This window comes from Schistocerca piceifrons, chromosome 2, assembly GCF_021461385.2.
Source record: "Schistocerca piceifrons isolate TAMUIC-IGC-003096 chromosome 2, iqSchPice1.1, whole genome shotgun sequence".
Taxonomy (NCBI): Eukaryota; Metazoa; Arthropoda; class Insecta; order Orthoptera; family Acrididae; genus Schistocerca; species Schistocerca piceifrons.
Window position 1 is genome coordinate 536,271,670 of NC_060139.1, and position 19,625 is coordinate 536,291,294.

Consider the following 19,625-nt stretch of genomic DNA (forward strand, 5'->3'; position numbering starts at 1 on the left):
GTGCTGCCCCACACTGACAAGAAATCTTGTACGCACCACATTTCCTCAGTCCAAGACCATCCTTAACCAAACCCAACAGGTTTCTCAGCCTTTCAGATAGTGAGAAACACACTTAATGCCATATCTTCTGAGGACTCTTCTGATTCTTAATGACATGGCACCAAAATACAGCAAAAAGGCAAAAGTGATGAGTGTCTTTGTGTCTGCATTCTGCTCCGTAGACTGAACTCGCCTGGGCCTGAATGCATTACGTATCTGTCTCTCAGAATAACCATTTTGTCGGAACACATCTTCAACTGTTGTATTTCACTTGACAGGCTTTCAGGATCTGATACCACATGTGCTCTGTGAAATAATGTACGTAATGCACTACTGCATTGTGCAGGATGATGACAGCTTGTGGCCTGCAGATATAGATCTATATGCTTTGGCCTGTGTCCCAAGGTTCCATCTGCTTTCCTTCATACCAAAACGTCGAAAAAAAGGTAAAGTACCACCTTCTTTCATTCCCATTGTGAAGTTTATATTCCAATGGAGTGAATTCATATGCGGTAGAGACATAGGTAAAGTATCAAGTCCATGTGGCATTACCATAAATGTATCATCCACATACACACAGTAAACAAGAGGGTTTGAGAGTGGCTGACTGTAGCGCTTTTTCTTCAAAGTCTTCCATAAAATAATTGGCCATCACAGGAGACAGAGGGCTTCCCATGGTGACACCGTCCACTTGTTCAAAATATTGGTCATGAAATGAGACATATGTTGAAGTAAGCAAGTGTTTAAATAATGCTACTATGTCCTCCTCAAACTTGTTGCTAATGACCTTCAAAGAGTCCTGCAAGGGCACCTTGTAAATAAAGACACAACATCAAAACCTACTAAAAGATCTGACAATTGAACTCTAAGGGTTTTCAGGCGACCTATGAAATCTTCAGAATGTCGAATATGATGGCCGACTTCCCTGCGAGAGGTCCAAACAGTGCTGTCAAATATTTGGCAACAAAATAAGTAGGTGTTCCTATATTACAAGGTGTACAACTTTGCTTCTGCCGTTAGCCAATAGGTGGTGACAACGGTAAGTAACGGTCAAAAGAAACAGATCACAGACATCAGGCAGTTAGCTTGGACCTCGGTCAACATAACCTCATTCAAACATTAGTCAATTTGTGTCTGCATCATAAAGTTGTTCTTGATTGAAAACGTCAGTTTATGAGTGTAATTCTTGTCATTTGCGGGAGTTGTTACTCCTTTGTTTCAATATGAAGAACACAGGGGCTGAGTCTCATCGAATGCTCTCAAGTACATATGGTAAGGATGCTATTAGTGAAAGAATGTGTTGTGAGTGGTTTCAGTGCTTCAAGAATGGTGATTTTAATGTCATAGACCGGCATATTTGTGGAGGAGAGAATGTTTTTGAAGATGCAGAACTGGAGACATTGCTGAGTGAAGACTCACGTCAAACTCAAGAAGAATTGGCACGATTAGTGGGAGTGACACAGCAAACCATTTTGAAATGTCTCAAGGCTACGGGCATGATTCAGAAAGAAGGAACTCAGGTCCTGTGTGAGCTGAAATGGCGTTTGTGTTTGTGAACAGCTGCTTCAGAGGCAAAAACGGAAGGGATTTCTGCATCGCATTGTGACTGGGGATGAAAAATGGGTTCATTACGATAACCCTAAATGCAAAAAATCATGGGGATATCAACGATACAGACAGCCGTACCGTAGGTGCAACCACAACGGTGGGGTATCTGTGGACAGGCCAGACAAACATGTGGTTCCTGAAGAGGGCCAGCAGCCTTTTCCGTAGTTGCAGTGGCAACAGTCTGGATGATTGACTGATCTGGCCTTGTAGCACTAACCAAAACGGCCTTGCTGTGCTGGTACTGCGAATGGCTGAATGTAACGGGAGACTACAGCCGTAATTTTTCCCGAGGGCATGCAGCTTTACTATATGGTTAAATTATGATGGCGTCCTCTTGGGTAAAATATTCCGGAGGTAAAATAGTCCCCCATTCGGATCTCTGGGCGGGGACTACTCAGAAGGACGTAGTTATCAGGAGAAAGAAAACTGGCGTTCTACGGATCAGAGCGTGGAATGTCAGATCCTTTAATCGGGCAGGTAGGTTAGAAAATTTAAAAAAAGAAATGGATAGATTAAAGTTAGATATAGTGGGAATTAGTGAAGTTCGGTGGCAGGAGGAACAAGACTTCTGGCCAGGTGAATACAGGGTTATAAATACAAAATCAAATAGGGGTAATGCAGGAGTAGGTTTAATAATGAATAAAAATATAGGAGTGCGGGTAAGCTACTACAAACAGCATAGTGAACGTATTATTGTGGCCAAGATAGACACGAAGCCCATGCCCACTACAGTAGTACAAGTTTATATGCTAACTAGCTCTGCAAATGACGAAGAAATTGAAGAAATGTATGATAAGATAAAAGAAATTATTCAGGTAGTGAAGGGAGACGAAAATTTAATAGTCATGGGTGACTGGAATTCGAGCATAGGAAAAGGGAGAGAAGGAAACATAGTAGGTGAATATGGATTGGGGGTAAGAAATGAAAGAGGAAGCCGTCTGGTAGAATTTTGCACAGAGCATAACTTAATCATAGCTAACACTTGGTTCAAGAATCATAAAAGAAGGTTGTAGACATGGAAGAATTCTGGAGATACTAAAAGGTATCAGATACATTATATAACGGTAAGACAGAGATTTAGGAACCAGGTTTTAAATTGTAAGACATTTCCAGGGCCAGATGTGGACTCTGACCACAATCTATTGGTTATGAACTGTAGATTAAAACTGAAGAAACTGCAAAAAGGTGGGAATTTAAGGAGATGGGACCTGGATAAACTGACTAAACCTGAGGTTGTACAGAGTTTCAGGGAGAGTATAAGGGAACAATTGACAGGAATGGGGCAAAGAAATACAGTAGAAGAAGAATGGGTAGCTTTGAGGGATGAAGTAGTGAAGGCAGCAGAGGAACAAGTAGGTAAAAAGACGAGGGCTAGTAGAAATCCTTGGGTAACAGAAGAAATATTGAATTTAATTGATGAAAGGAGAAAATATAAAAATGCAGTAAATGAAGGAGGCAAAAAGGAATACAAACGTCTCAAAAATGAGATCGACAGGAAGTGCAAAATGGCTAAGCAGGCATGGCTAGAGGACAAATGTAAGGATGTAGAGGCTTATCTCACTAGGGGTAAGATAGATACTGCCTACAGGAAAATTAAAGAGACCTTTGGAGAAAAGAGAGCCACTTGTGTGAATATCAAGAGCTCAGATGGAAACCCAGTTCTAAGCAAAGAAGGGAAAGCAGAAAGGTGGAAGGAGTATATAGAGGGTCTATACAAGGGCAATGTACTTGAGGACAATATTATGGAAATGGAAGAGGATGTAGATGAAGATGAAATGGGAGATACGATACTGCGTGAAGAGTTTGACAGAGCACTGAAAGACCTGAGTCGAAACAAGGCCCTGGAAGTAGATAACATTCCATTAGAACTATTGACGACCTTGGGAGAGCCAGGCCTGACAAAACTCTACCATCTGGTCAGCAGGATGTATGAGACAGGGAAAATACCCTCAGACGTCAAGAAGAATATAATAATTCCAATCCCAAAGAAAGCAGGTGTTGACAGATGTGAAAATTACCGAACTATCAGTTTAATAAGTCACAGCTGCAAAATACTAACACGAATTCTTTACAAATGAATGGAAAAACTTGTAGAAGCCGACGTTGGAGAAGATCAGTTTGGATTCCGTAGAAATGTTGGAACACGTGAGGCAATACTGACCCTACGACTTATCTTTGAAGAAAGATTAAGGAAAGGCAAACCTATGTTTCCAGCATTTGTAGACTTAGAGAAAGCTTTTGACAATGTTGACTGGAACACTCTCTTTCAAATTTTAAAGGTGGCAGGGGTAAAATACAGGGAGCGAAAGGCTATTTACAATTTGTACATAAACCAGATGGCAGTTATAAGAGTCGAGGGACATGAAAGGGAAGCAGTGGTCGGGAAGGGAGTGATATAGGGTTGTAGCCTCTCCCCGATGTTATTCAATCTGTATATTGAGCAAGCAGTAAAGGAAACAAAAGAAAAATTTGGAGTAGATATTAAAATCCAGGGAGAAGAAATAAAAACTTTGAGGTTCGCCGATGACATTGTAATTCTGTCAGAGACAGCAAAGGACTTGGAAGAGTTGTTGAATGGAATGGACAGTGTCTTGAAAGGAGGATATAAGATGAACATCAACAAAAGCAAAATGAGGATAATGGAATGTAGTCGAATTAAGTCGGGTGATGCTGAGGGAATTAGATTAGGAAATGAGACACTTGAAGTAGTAAAGGAGTTTTGCTATTTGGGGAGCAAAATAACTGATGATGGTCGAAGTAGAGAGGATATAAAATGTAGACTGGCAATGGCAAGGAAAGCGTTTCTGTAGAAGAGAAATTTGTTAACATCGAATACAGATTTAAGTGTCAGGAAGTCGTTTCTGAAAGTATTTGTATGGAGTGTAGCCATGTATGGAAGTGAAACATGGATGATAAATAGTTTGGACAAGAAGAGAATAGAAGCTTTTGAAATGTGGTGCTACAGAAGAATGTTGAAGATTAGGTGGGTAGATCGCGTAACTAATGAGGAGGTATTGAATAGGATTGGGGAGAAGAGATGTTTGTGGCACAACTTGACTAGAAGAAGGGATCGGTTGGTAGGACATGTTCTGAGGCATCAGGGATCACCAATTTAGCATTGGAGGGCAGCGTGGAGGGTAAAAATCATAGAGGGAGACCAAGAGATGGATACACTAAGCAGATTCAGAAGGATGTAGGCTGCAGTAGGTACTGGGAGATGAAGGAGCTTGGACAGGATAGAGTAGTATGGAGAGCTGCATCAAACCAGTCTCAGGACTGAAGACCACAACAACAACAACATGGGGATATCCTGGCCATGCTTCCATGTCGACCGCCAAACCAAATATTCACAGCTGCAAGATCATGCTCTGCATTTGGTGGGACTAGCTCAGCGTCATGTACTATGAGGTGTTAAAACCAAGTGAAACAATGACAGATGCTCGTTATCAAATGCAATTAATGCGTTTGAGCAGAGCATTAAAAGACAAATGGTCGCAATACACCGAGAGGCATGATAAAGTGATTTTGCAGCACGACAACACTCAACCACACATTGCAAAGGAGGTCAAAATGTACCTGTAAATGTTAAAATGGGGAGTCCCACCCCAACCGCCGTATTCTCCAGACATTGCTCCCTCTGACTATCACCTGTTTCGATCAATGGCACATGGTCTGGCTGGCCAACACTTCCAATCTCATGAAGAAGTCACAAATTGGATCGATTCATGGATCGCTTCCAAAGATGAACAATAGTTTTGACACGGGATTCATAAACTGCCTGAAAGATGGGAGAAAGTAGTGACCAGTGATGGAAAATACTTTGAATGATACACATGTAACCAATTTGTTTCATTAACGCCTCAAATGTTTGAGAAAAAATGGTGGAAGCAAAGTTGTACACCTCCTACTTACAGTAGGACAGAGAGGCACCCCATTCTTTTGAATCTTGGGTAGACCGTAGAGTCTAGGAGGAACTGTAGCCTGTTGGCACAAACCCTTAGCAACTTGCACTGGAATCGAGCTCTTCCTGATGAATTCCAAAGTCTTTCTCTAGATCCTACCCGTTGGATCAATTTTTAATTTACTGTATGCAGGATCGTAGAGCAGTTTGTATATCTTGCTGTCATATTCTGTGTGTGGGAGAATCACAGAAGCATTTCCTTTGTCAGCAGGTAAGATGACAGTGTCTTGGTCTTCTCTCAATTCTCACAGAGCATTTCTTTCAGCTGAGGTGATGTTAAAGCTGGACCTCTTAGGTGAAGCTTCAGTCAAGATGTGGCATGTGTCGCACCTAATCTCTTCTGCGGCATCCTTAGGAGGTTTCAAAACAGCCTGCTCTATTCCACTATTCACATCTCAGATGAGATAGTACGATCTTTGGTGAGTAACGTCTGGCCACACCGTTAGTAAATGCAGTGTACAGCACATGCGCAGGAGAGCCACTCTGTGATTTTTGGCAGAGGGCATTTGAATATGGCATTTGCACATGTGCGATTTCCCTGCCTGCACATTCTTCGAGCACGTGTTCTAGAAACAGGGCATTGATGTGCGGATACTGTCAGCCGTACCTAGCCGCCAGAAAGGTTGAACTACCTGAAGATGTCGGACAGTTGCTCCCAGGACATATTGTGGAATTTGCACAACGTGATCCAGCGGCAAACCCGTGAAGACTATTTACAACATATCCACCAGGAAAGCTTGAATAGTCATATATGGATATCGATGGTTAGACCTAGTAAATATACAGTGTTTGGTATAACCAAAACTGGCAGTTAAGTGTGATTTATGATATAACTTTTGTTTGATTAGTTGTTAAGGTAGGCGACTTGGCTCACATTTACCTACATCTACATCTACATCACATTTATATGAAACTGTATCTTGTTTCATGGCACTACAATGAAATGATGTGGTGGGAGAGGGACAGAGGCAGTCAGTCAATAGAAAGAGGTGCTGAAGAAGTTAGAGAGGATATAAAGAGTTAAGCTAGGAATTAATGTGGGTTGTGAAGAAGTTGGTCAGAGATTCGAAAGAGTCATGACGTTTCCATTCCTGTGAATTGAGGATTTCGGTTGGGGACTAGAGAGAGTCCAGACACATTCATTTCAGAAAGAGCTGTGGTTCTTGAATCAGTGTATTGAAAACTTCTGTCAGTGACTGAAAAGAGTCAAGACATTTTGGTTCTGGCAGGAGTGGTGACTCATGTATTAGGGGTCTTGCATCATGGACTGGAAAGGGTCAATATCTATCAGTCTTTGAATGAGCTGAACTGAATAATTTCCAAACTTAGCTTTTTCTTGATAGTACACTTTGATTTAAAAGATTTCCATGAGGTTGAATTGCAAGAGCTCAGAGCATTCAGCGGGTTATCGCAGCTTGAAATACTTATGCCAGTAACATTATATCTGAGCAGTAAAATTGTGTTGGGAAGAGTGGTCAAACTCAACGACATTTGGAACACTTTCTTGCAAATTGTAATTGGTAAACTAGCCCCTGTTGAAGTGGTTGAGACACTTAACACCATGGCTGTTGCTGTTAAATAAAAAAGAACAATTTAAACAAGTGCATTGTGTCACCTAGTTTCATTTGTAAAATCCGCTCCAGCTACATAAATTTAATTAGAACACAGCTAGCAGGTCTATTAGGAGATTATAAACTTGAGAGCATCAAAAAAAGTACTATTTTACAGTGGTGTACAATTGCCCTTAGACAAAGCTGACAAGCTTCAGATAAAATCCAACAGTACATTTATGTTCCCCTCTCTGGGATGAGTTGTAGTTCACAACAGAGAGTCTTAGCAATGTAAATGAACTGATAGAGAAAATGATGAATGAAGACAAGAACGAAGTGCTCAGATTAGAAAGGATGTAGTAAGACAGGGATGTACTCCTTAGCCCATACTGTTTCATCTATACATCAAAAAAGCTATGACAGAAATTAAAGAAAGGTTCAGCAGTGGGATGAAAATTTAGGGCAAAAGGATGCCAAAAATAAGATCCACTGATGAAACTGTTATCTTCAGTGAAAGTCCAGGAAGAACTGCAAGATCTGTTAAATGGAATGAACAATCTAATGAGCACACACTAAGGACTGAGAGTAAACTGAAGAAAGACAAAAGTAGTGAGGAGTAGCAGAAATGAGAATATTGAGAACTTAACACCAAGACCGAGGATCTTAAGAGGAGGAAGAAATTTCTCAGAATGAATGTCTGGAGCACATCACTGCAGGTTAGTGAATCGTAGACTGTGGGAAAATGAAAAGAAGAGAATCAAAGTATTTGAGATGTGGTGGTATAGAAGGATGTAGAAAATTTAGTTGGACTGATAAGATATGAAATGGAGAAGTTTACCACAGAATAAGTGAGTAGAGTAACATGTGGAAAATATTAACAAGAAGAAGGGGCAGGATGGTAGGATATATATTAAGATATCAAAGAATAATTTCCATAGTATGAGAGGGAGCTGTAGTGGGTAAAGGCTTTAGTTGAGAACAGAGAGTGAAATACATCCAAGAAATAATTGACAATGCTGGATGCTCTGTGCTACTCTGAGACGAAGAGGTTAGCAAAGGACAGGTATTCATGGTGAGCCACATGCAACCAGTCAGAATACTGATGAAAGAAAAGAAAAAAAATTGTATATTTGTTCATTATTTTTCATATATACGATAAGGAAACTTCATGTAAAGTGTGCTTTGTTGATATTTTCATTGTTAAAGAAGGGCATTGTAGCTACCAGTTCACAAAAATAATAATAATAATAATAGTTCTTTGTAGCTCAATAGCATAGTGCAAGTCATTCAACTGGATACCACTTAAGCAACTTGCATGTCCCTAACACACCGCAGTAATACTATCAGAAGAAGGGGACCTCATGTTTGACATGAAATCTGAACCAGGTGCCAATTCCTGGTGAATCTTTCCATCACTCAGAGCTGAAGACTAGATTAAAGGTTGTTGCGGTCTTCAGTCCTGAGACTGGTTTGATGCAGCTCTCCATGCTACTCTATCCTGTGCAAGCTTCTTCATCTCCCAGTACCTACTGCAACCTACATCCTTCTGAATCTGCTTAGTGTATTCATCTCTTGGTCTCCCTCTACAATTTTTACCCTCCACGCTGCCCTCCAATGCTAAATTTGTGATCCCTTGATGCCTCAAAACATGTCCTACCAACCGATCCCTTCTTCTAGTCAAGTTGTGCCACAAACTTCTCTTTTCCCCAATCCTATTCAATACCTCCTCATTAGTTACGTGATCTACCCACCTTATCTTCAGCATTCTTCTGTAGCACCACATTTCGAAAGCTTCTATTCTCTTCTTGTCCAAACTAGTTATCGTCCATGTTTCACTTCCATACATGGCTACACTCCATACAAATACTTTCAGAAACGACTTCCTGACACTTAAATCTATACTCGATGTTAACAAATTTCTCTTCTTGAGAAACGCTTTCCTTGCCATTGCCAGTCTACATTTTATATCCTCTCTACTTCGACCATCATCAGTTATTTTACTCCCTAAATAGCAAAACTCCTTTACTACTTTAAGTGTCTCATTTCTTAATCTAATTCCCTCAGCATCACCTGACTTAATTTGACTACATTCCATTATCCTCGTTTTGCTTTTGTTGATGTTCATCTTATATCCTCCTTTCAAGACACTGTCCACTCCGTTCAACTGCTCTTCCAAGTCCTTTGCTGTCTCTGACAGAATTACAATGTCATCGGTGAACCTCAAAGTTTTTACTTCTTTTCCATGAATTTTAATACCTACTCCGAATTTTTCTTTTGTTTCCTTTACTGCTTGCTCAATAACATCGGGGAGAGGCTACAACCCTGTCTCACTCCTTTCCCAACCACTGCTTCCCTTTCATGCCCCTCGACTCTTATAACTGCCATCTGGTTTCTGTACAAATTGTAAATAGCCTTTCGCTCCCTGTATTTTACCCCTGCCACCTTCAGAATTTGAAAGAGAGTATTCCAGTTAACATTGTCAAAAGCTTTCTCTAAGTCTACAAATGCTAGAAACGTAGGTTTGCCTTTTCTTAATCTTTCTCAATAGCATAGTGCAAGTCATTCAACTGGATACCACTTAAGCAACTTGCATGTCCCTAACACACCGCAGTAATACTATCAGAAGAAGGGGACCTCATGTTTGACATGAAATCTGAACCAGGTGCCAATTCCTGGTGAATCTTTCCATCACTCAGAGCTGAAGGCTAGATTAAAGGCAGAGTGAAAAATTCCATGATCTGACCAACTTTCAATTCCACAACCTTTACAGTTTAGAGGCATACAATTTGCCACCAAACCCAACACATTATTCTGTTCACTTCCAAGATTTCAATTCTATCTGTTTCACCACCTGGATATGGTGTAAGCAATATGAATCTAAAATTCTCTGAGCTTTTATTCACCTTTATCCAATTTTAAATGTGTAATCATAAGAGCAACTGTGAGTCAAATTTTCATTGTGGTATAAATCTGGGAGAAGTGCTGGGAACTCAACCATAGGTTCCTAATAACATCTGCAGATTTCTCAAAGACTTCTATGAACAGATTAAGTAGGTGCAACACGGAGAGGGAGCTTTGCATACCAAGAAAGTTAATTAACTTGGTGAAGGTGTATACTGCAGAGGCAAAGTCCATGGTGAAATGCCAGGGGGAGCTATCCAAAAAGTTCAGCATCAGAACTCATGTGAGATGAGGATGTCAGTCACCACTGCTTTCCAAGTTTATCCTGGTGGAAGTAATCCAGGAAATGAAATGAGAATGCAAATGATTGAAACTTAATGGAAAACCACAATTATTACAATATGCAAATGACATTGCAGCCATAATGGATTCAGAGGATGAGATGGTAGAAATCTTAGGGGACTTAGCAAAGAAAACCAGTAAGATTGGACTGAGGATTAATGCAAAGAAGACTGAAATGATAGAAGTCCTCATAAAAGCCTTCAATAATGCCCAGCCATAGTAAGGAATATGGAACACAACCAGAGCGGAAAATTCTAAATGCCTTGGCACCTAATACAAAAGGCATAATAACAAGAAATTAATCAATGTATTGTCAATAGGTCTAAAACAGATCATTTCATCAAAAAATCTGTCAGTTAAGAACAGAATTAAGAGCCTGTAATACAGTGATAGTATGAGAGTTGTTGATACCTTAAGCACCACAAAAAGTATAAAGAGAACCTGTTGATCTTTGAATGGAAAGTCCTGAGAAAGATCTTTAGAGCAATCTGCAAAGAGAACAACTGGAGACATAGAAAGAACTGAGAACTGCATGACCTGATGAAACAAATGAACATCGTCCAGGAAATGAAAGTGTGGAGAATAATCCTGGCTAGGCATACTGCCAGCAGTCCAGACACTTGCCAGACCAAAGCTGTGCTTATGGGAAAACCTGATGGTTTGGTTGGAAGACCAAGGAAGTGATGGGAGGATGAACTGCAGAAAGACCTTCAGCAGCCGAGTATCCATGAGAACTGGATCCAAAGTGCACAAGATTACCATCTGTGGAGAAACACTGTAAGGTTGTTGGTACATGATCTTCTGGATCCATGATCACTGATATGTACGTACGTAATCAAATAATTAACAACAATATTTGTTGTTGTGACTCGCCGATCTTTCAAAGTGCCGCCGCGCAGTTACGCACATCCTCTACATGCAACGCTGTCTGCCAGCCATGCAGCAGCAGCGCCACCTAAGCGGCCAGCCAGCCAGCGGCCGCTAGACTTGGACTCGGTTATGATTTGAGGAGGAGGAGGAGGAGATTTAGTGTTTAACGTCCTGTCGACAACGAGGTCATTAGAGACGGAGCGCAAGCTCGGGTTAGGGAAGGATGGGGAAGGAAATCGGCCGTGCCCTTTCAAAGGATCCATCCCGGCATTTGCCTGAAGCGATTTAGGAAATCACGGAAAACCTAAATCAGGATGGCCGGAGACGGGATTGAACCGTCGGGTTATGATTTGACTGTTAAAGTGTATACACGTCTTACTCTGTTTACTTGATCTGTGACTTTCATGTATTGCATCTTCCTTGAAATATACTTGTTCAACTTGAAGTTATAACATTTGTGTTACAGATTCTACTGGAAGAATTGTGATGTTATGGAACATCTGCCACCCCTCCCTCTCCAAAAAATATTGCCTTACATCATACCATTTCATAAAGATGTCAGTCTACAGCTAACAGAACTCTCTGTCTAAACACCTAGATTACACCATGACATCACAGCCAGCACCTAACGTACATTAAATGATACCTGAGTACTGTTCAGAAACATTCAAACATTTTCAAAACAGTGAATAAACTAAAATGAAAACTTGCAGCAATGATTCAACTGTTGTTGTTGTTGTTTTGTCATTATTATTGTTGTTGTTGTTGGTGGTGGTGGTGGTGGTGGTGGTGGTGGTGGTGGCAGCGGCGGCGACAACGGCAGCGGCGGCAGCGTTGGTGGCACTTTACAAACTGGTTTGATGCAGCTCTCCACAGTAGACTAAATGGCTCTGAACACTATGAGACTTAACATCTGAGGTCATCAGTCCCCTCCACAGTAGACTATTCAAGTCTCTTCACCTCTGTATTACCACCACAATCTGCATCCTACTCAAACCAACTAAGACAATGGAAAATCTCTGCTGTATGGTGACTAGCAATCTATCCTTTTCATAATATTGTCACTGAACCAATTTAGGGTACTACAGCCTCGACCCCCCCCCCCCCCCTTTAGAATCTTTGCCCCCCACATTTCCCCCAGTAACCGAGTTAATTATTTCTTGATGCCTTATCATATGCCCAATCAACGTACCCCTTGGTTTAGTCCAGTTGTATCAAAAGTTCCTTCCCCCTAAACTTGCAGTACCTCTTCATTAGGTACTCAGGCTACCATCTAATCCACCATTTTCCGGTACCACCACATTCGAAAAGCTTCTAATTTTAATTTGGATTTTTTAAAATAAATTATGCTATTCCTTCTTATTTGTTTCTTAATCATTTTCCTGCTGACATGCCACCACATTTTAACACTGGCCATTACTGACGTAATATTCACAGCCGTGCAACCAACCTGGTAATAAAATCCCAAGACTTACTTTGTCCAATGCTTCACCTGGTGCATCATCTATACTGTGTCCCAGCAATAAATATTTGTCAACAGCCTGAGCAATTGCAAGCAAGCAATGTCCACCTGATATCAAAAGGACTAAAAAGGGAAAATCAACCTGCAGAGAAAATACCAAGATGTTACTATATGTTAACTCACAACATTCTCAAAAACAGATGCATCCAAACAACATTAAATAGTAGTCGTAGTAGTAGTAGTAGTGTTCTTCCTCTATTTATGACAGTATAATAAAGAATATTGTGTTTAATCTGACTGTTATTAATACACTACTGGCCATTAAAATTGCTACACCAAGAAGAAATGCAGATGATAAACAGGTATTCATTGGACAAATATATTATACTACAACTGACAAGTAATTACATTTTCACGCAGTTTGGGTGCATAGATCCTGAGAAATCAGTACCCAGAACAACCACCTCTGATGGCAATAACGGCCCTGATACGCCTGGGCATTAAGTCAAACAGAGCTTGGATGGCGTGTACAGGTACAGCTGCCCATGCAGCAGTGACTGGAGTATTGTGATGAGCCAGTTGCTCGGCCACCATTGATCAGACGTTTTCAATTGGTGAGAGATCTGGAGAATGTGCTGGTCAGGGCAGCAGTTGAACATTTTCTGTATCCAGAAATGCCCGTACAGGACCTGCAACATGTGGTCCTGCATTATCCTGCTGAAATGTAGGGTTTCGCAGGGATCAAATGAAGGGTAGAGCCACGGGTTGTAACACATCTGAAATGTAACGTCCACTGTTCAAAGTGCCGTCAATGCGAACAAGAGGTGAATGAGACGTGTAACCAATGGCACCCCATACCATCACGCCGGGTGATAGGCCAGTATGGCAATGACGAATACATGCTGCCAATGTGCGTTCACCGTGATGTCACCAAACACGGATGTGACCATCATGATGCTGTAAACAGAACCTGGATTCATCAGAAAAAATTATGTTTTGCCATTTATGCAACCAGGTTCGTCATTGAATACACCATCGCATTCGCTCCTGTCTGTGGTGCAGTGTCGAGGGTAACCACAGCCATGGTCTCCGAGCTGATACTCCATGCTGCTGCAAACGTCATCAAACTGTTCCTGCAGATGGTTGTTGTCTTGCAAACATCCCTATCTGTTGACCCAGGGATCGAGACGTGGCTGCACGATCCATTACAGCCATGTGGATAAGACGCCTGTCATCTCGACTGCTAGTGATATGAGGCCGTTGGGATCCAGCACGGAGTTCCGTATTACCATTCTGAACCCACCAATTTCATATTCTGCTAATTGGATCTCAACCAACGTGAGCAGCAATGTCGTGATACAATAAACTGCAATCGCTATAGGCTACAATCCGACCTTTATCAAAGTCAGAAACGTGATGGTACGCATTTCTCCTCCGTACACGAGGCATCACAATGATGTTTCACCAGGCAACAACAGTCAACTGCTGTTTGTGTATGAGAAATCTGTTAGACACTTTCCTCACGTCAGCACGTTGTAGGTGTCGCCACTGGCGTGTGAATGCTCTGAAAAGCTAATCATTTGCATATCACAGCATCTTCTTCCTGTCGGTTAAGTTTCGCTTCTGTAGCATGTCATCTTCTTGGTGTAGCAATTTTAATCTAAAGAAAGCACAATATTTACAATCAAAACACATAGCATGAAAGTGACATATTAAATATAATGTGCATCAATCAGAAAATACATTTTATTACAACTATCTTCTAAAATTCACAGTTAATGAAGTTCTTTAGCATATTCAACTACATCAATAACTAACTCTCCCTTGTGCTCTATCTGCACAATTTTTAATATCATCTTTACTTCTTTTAATATTAACCTTTATTATTGTTTCATTCTTTATTCTTTCTTCAGTCATTTTACTCTGCATGTTTTAAAGCAGAAAATATTTCACATTTTGTTCCTCACTTACATAATAATTCTATTATGCATACTCACTGCAAGACTGAAAACAGCTTGAATGCCTTTATCAGGATAATATTACATTAAGAACACAGAGTTCACTTTTGTTTTCTGTAAGTTCAAGTGCTTTTCTTGCACTTTTAGTGTAATTTCTGGTTGATCACAAAACAGTTAATGTTTCCCAAAAGGAATTTCCAAAATTTGATAATGATTTAATAGGGGAGATAGACAAATGCATTTTATTTTCCCTTCTTTTGCCAATGTTTAATATCTGTTTGATTATGTCACAAAACAAACACCTTTCTTCACTGCTAAAATCTCAGTTCAGCATTCATCAAAACCCATTTAGAGATGAAAGATGTACCAAAATTACAGTAGGTACACTTTTATTCAAACTGAGGTTCTCCAAATCAATAATCCAGCATATTAAGACCATGTGACATTGCCCTATACAGTATTCTCAGCAGATGTAAAAAATAATGGACCATGAAAAGCAGAGCTAATAGATTTTGCCTTGCATATTCCACCAGTAGTCACCAGATCCAAACAAGTGGACCAAGGGTCCCCAACTGATTTGTCTCCAATCTGAATGAACTTTAGCACCGATGTTTCTTACAGAATAAAATTAAGCTGTGCAAAATTTGATCTAAAGATACAAAAAGATTCAAAGTTCGAGTAGCCTTTCAATGTGGGAATGCAACATGTTATGCAATTTCTACAACAGTTTTGGCCAAATATAAGATGCCTTAAAATTTTATTTAGCAGTATTGTGAGTGAATATATCAATGAAAATGATCAATTTTTGAAAATATAATTGGACAGATAAAAAAATCGACTCACCAAGCAGCAGCAGATGAAAACACATATAAAGGTAATCAGCTAAGAGCTGGGGTGGATTAGGGATGGACAACAATACTGCATAGGTTCAGTTTGTGGCGGAATACAACAGTAGGAGGATAGTGGGCGGGATACTCGTCATTTCAAAGCATGACTAGAGGTAGTCAAAACCCTGTCAATTCAACCAAATGCCCCCACAGCTTTCACATCAGAGCATCCCTGACATGTCTTTGCTATTCCGGTCTCAAACATTTTCCATTTTTAAGAACTAACTATGATTGGCATGATAACGTTGTATCAATGCATGGGGCCAAGAGCAGGACAATAATATTGCCCAATAAGCAACAGTTAGAAATTAGCCTTCAGGGTGAGCACATCAGCAGTCAACGAAGTGGGACTCGCCTGTACTGTGACTGAGCTGGTTGCCTTGCTAAACAAAAGCAGAAATTAAGCAGAACATGGAAACAAGTTTGAAAAGCTTCCAGTGAATATTTCAGTGAACAAGGGGCTCATTCAAAGCAGTACAAATTCATAAATCACAACAACCAATAACAAATTAAACAAGTAAATTGTATAATTTATGTGTACATATACTGTCTTCTAACAAGGGAACCTCCCCATCGCACCCCCCTCAGATTTAGTTATAAGTTGGCACAGTGGATAGGCCTTGATAAACTGAACACAGATCAATTGAGAAAACAGGAAGAAGTTGTGTGGAACTGTGAAAAAATAAGCAAAATATACAAACTGAGTAGTCAATGGGCAACATAAGCAATATAATGGACTATGTGAGATTAGAAGCGTCGTGGTCCCGTGGTAGCGTGAGCAGCTGCAGAACGAAAGGTCCTTGGTTCAAGTCTTCCCTCGACTGAAAATTTTACTTTCTTTATTTTTGCATAGTTATTATCTGTCCGTTCGTTCATTGACATCTCTGTTCACTGTAATAAGTTTAGTGTCTGTGTTTTGCGACCGCATCGCAAAACCGTGCTATCAGTAGACGAAAGGACGTGCCTCTCCAATGGGAACAGAAAACATTTGTCGCAAGGTCATAGGTCAACCGATTCCTCCACAGGAAAACACATCTGATATATTCTATACGACACTGGTGACGGCATGTGCGTCACATGACAAGAATATGTTGTCGACCCACCTAACTTGTACACTTGGCGAATGGGTAAAAAGATTCTTCTACCTTGCCCGATTTAGGTTTTCTTGTGGATGTGATAATCACTCCCAAAAAAGTGATGAAAACATAAGAGTTTGTCACATAAACTGAAAATAAAAAATTAAACTTTTTCACTCGATGGAATATTTGAACCTAGGACCTTTCGTTCCGCAGCTGCTCACGTTACCACGAGACCACGGCGCTCCTGCGTTCTTATCGTCCTTAATGTTGCCTATCTTCCCTTGAACTACTCAGTTTGTATATTTTGCTTATTTTTTCACAGTTCCACACAACTTCTTCCTGTTTTCTCAATTGATCTGTGTTCAGTTTTTCAAGGCCTATCCACTGTGCCAACTTATAACTAAATCTGAGGGGGGTGCGATGGGGAAGTTCCCTTGTAAGTATTTTTCTGCTGTAACAATTGTTTCAAATAAAATAAAACAGTTAATCCTTGATTACTTATTGTAAGATTACATGAACTTGTGTTTGAGCTGTGACAACTGTTGCAAGAAAAATAAACATGTGTGCTCACTGGACAACTGATCTGATCATATTTGTAATTCTTAGAACTGCTACAAATAATATAAACATTTCTGCTTACTGCCATGACAGCATGATCTTCAGTATCCTCAGTTATTGCGGACAATGGGTTATTTGGTGTTTTAGCAGAGCTGCAGTATATTGCACAATACCATCCTCCACATGAGGGGCTTCAACAAGTGATGCAACACATTTCTTTTCTCGGCCAATTTCGGTTGAAAAAATGTGGAATTTGTCATAGGATGTACTGGACTGTTCCTACTTCTGCCTCTATAGTTTCATGAAGTTCAGATAGGTAGCAGCACTATACATAGCATTCAAAATAGTGTCTGTAATGGAGGTGAGTTCCAATCAGGGACATTACTGATAAGTGCTTGCAGAATGTCTACGGAGGCCTGACAGTGAACAAAGGTACAGTGATCATTGGGCAAGGCAACCTGTCACCATCGCAACAATGTACTGCACACCTCTCTGATCTCCTGCTTGCTCGTCGGCCACACACAGCTGTGACTCCTGCAATGTTGAAACATGCAGACACACTCTTTCGATGTGATCAATGACTCACAATAAAACACCTCACTACTCAACCCGATGTTTCAGATGGTAGTGCTGACACACTCATCCACCAATTGGGGTACTCAAAGGTGGGTGCCTGCTGGGTTCCTCACCAAGTAACAGATGATGGGCAATGAAGGACTAGCTGTGCAGAATTGCTTATGCTTTATGAGGCTGATTGTGGCAAGCGTGATGAAACATGGGTTCATCACTTTGAACCGGAAACAAAACAGTAATTGATAGAGAGGCACCACACTGCCTCTCCTCAAAAAGAAAATTCAAAGCTGCCCTCTCATCTGGTAAAGTCATGGCAACTGTCTCCTGGGACTCTGAAGGGGTTGTTCCATTTGATATCCTCCCTCATTGCGCAACTCTTAAGTGTATTGTGCTACACCAGAAAACTGAAGATACTACCTCAGCATGTCTGGCACCTTAAAAATGCATGAACCTCTCCATGACAATCCAAGGCCTTGCACAAGTCTGTGTAGCTGAGATGAGCTCACTTCATTGGACTGTTCTTCCTCGTTCACCCTACAGCCCGGATTTTGCACCTTCCGACTTTCATCTGTATGGCTCAATGAAGAGTGCACTCCACAGAAAACAGTACATGGATTATGAGGTTATTGGTGCAACATGACATTGGCTCTGATGTCAAGTAGTAGAGTAGTACTATGGGGGCATAGAGGCCCTCCCAATAAGATGGCATAAGGTCACTGGATTAAACGGAGTTTATGTTGGAAAACAGAGTTTTGTAGCCAAAAGAATGGGAAATAATTTGGTGTATTGGTATCCTAAATAAAACCAACTTGCTTTTTGAAAAAAAAAATGTGTTTCATAACTTATTCAATACCCAATATTTTTAAAACTCAGCAGTTTTCTTCAACATATTGTGCAATTTGTCAATATCGATCTCAATATTATTGTGCTATACTTAGTATGCAAAATAAATATTGAGCACTGGAGAGTTCCTTAAGCATAAATGTCTCTCTCTAACTTCACTTATAGACTGAAACTTCCCAACAGGATCATTATATAGCATATATATCAGCGGGAAATTAATTACAGCTACTGTATTTCGTGGTCTTGTCAACTTTTTAGAGTAACTATGTTTCGTATACTCAGAACAAAAAATTATCATCATTCTTACTAATCAAACTGCCCATGTGAAAATATTTCTTAACACCATAAAGAGATTATTAATCTAGTTATTGAACAGTCTTATTTGTTTATACATAGTTACTTTACAAATGATATCATGAACATATAAAAAATACTAGAAACAGACAAAATGTTCTGTGATGGCTAAACAATGAAAATTACCTTCCGAATCATGCGTATTGTGAGTGTGTGAGCTTCCATGTGATGCACTGGTATGAATGGCTTAGCAAATTTTCTGCATAACTCCTTTCCATAACTCATTCCAACTACCAGTGAAAGTGGAAGTCCTGGAAAGAGTTAGAAAGAATTTGAATATCTGGATATAACAACAGAATTGTTCAGTCAACTTCACATAAGTTTGAAGAACTGTATATGAAAAAGGTAATTACAACATCAAAATTAATAGCTCATTTCTAAAAACCATTAGTTGTACCAAGATAGACAAAAATGGGCTAATACCTATGGAACAATCTCACATGGCACAGAAATCTGATTTCCCTCTCCCATCCCCCCCGCCCCCTCAAAAAAAAAAATTATATCAAGAACGAACCTATTAACCAATCCAAGTTAAAAGTACAGAGCACTAAAGTTCTCTCTTTAAGTTGCTTAAACAATAGTAGTCTCTGAGAATGTTACCACTCAGTAGCACCTCTTAAAATTCGTTTATTAACCTTTC

At 40.2% G+C, this 19,625-nt stretch overlaps 1 protein-coding gene across 1 annotated transcript in view; it reads right to left on the minus strand.

Annotated features, from left to right (window-relative positions):
- LOC124777608 (probable tRNA N6-adenosine threonylcarbamoyltransferase, mitochondrial) overlaps window positions 1-19,625 on the minus strand; it is a 100,010-nt gene that overhangs the window by 34,703 nt on the left and 45,682 nt on the right. The window contains exons 3-4 of the mRNA XM_047253069.1: window positions 19,112-19,236; window positions 12,747-12,875 (exon numbers count right to left, since the gene is read on the minus strand). Of these exons, the coding sequence (XP_047109025.1) occupies window positions 12,747-12,875; window positions 19,112-19,236 (254 nt within the window). The remainder of the gene's footprint in view (window positions 1-12,746; window positions 12,876-19,111; window positions 19,237-19,625) is intronic.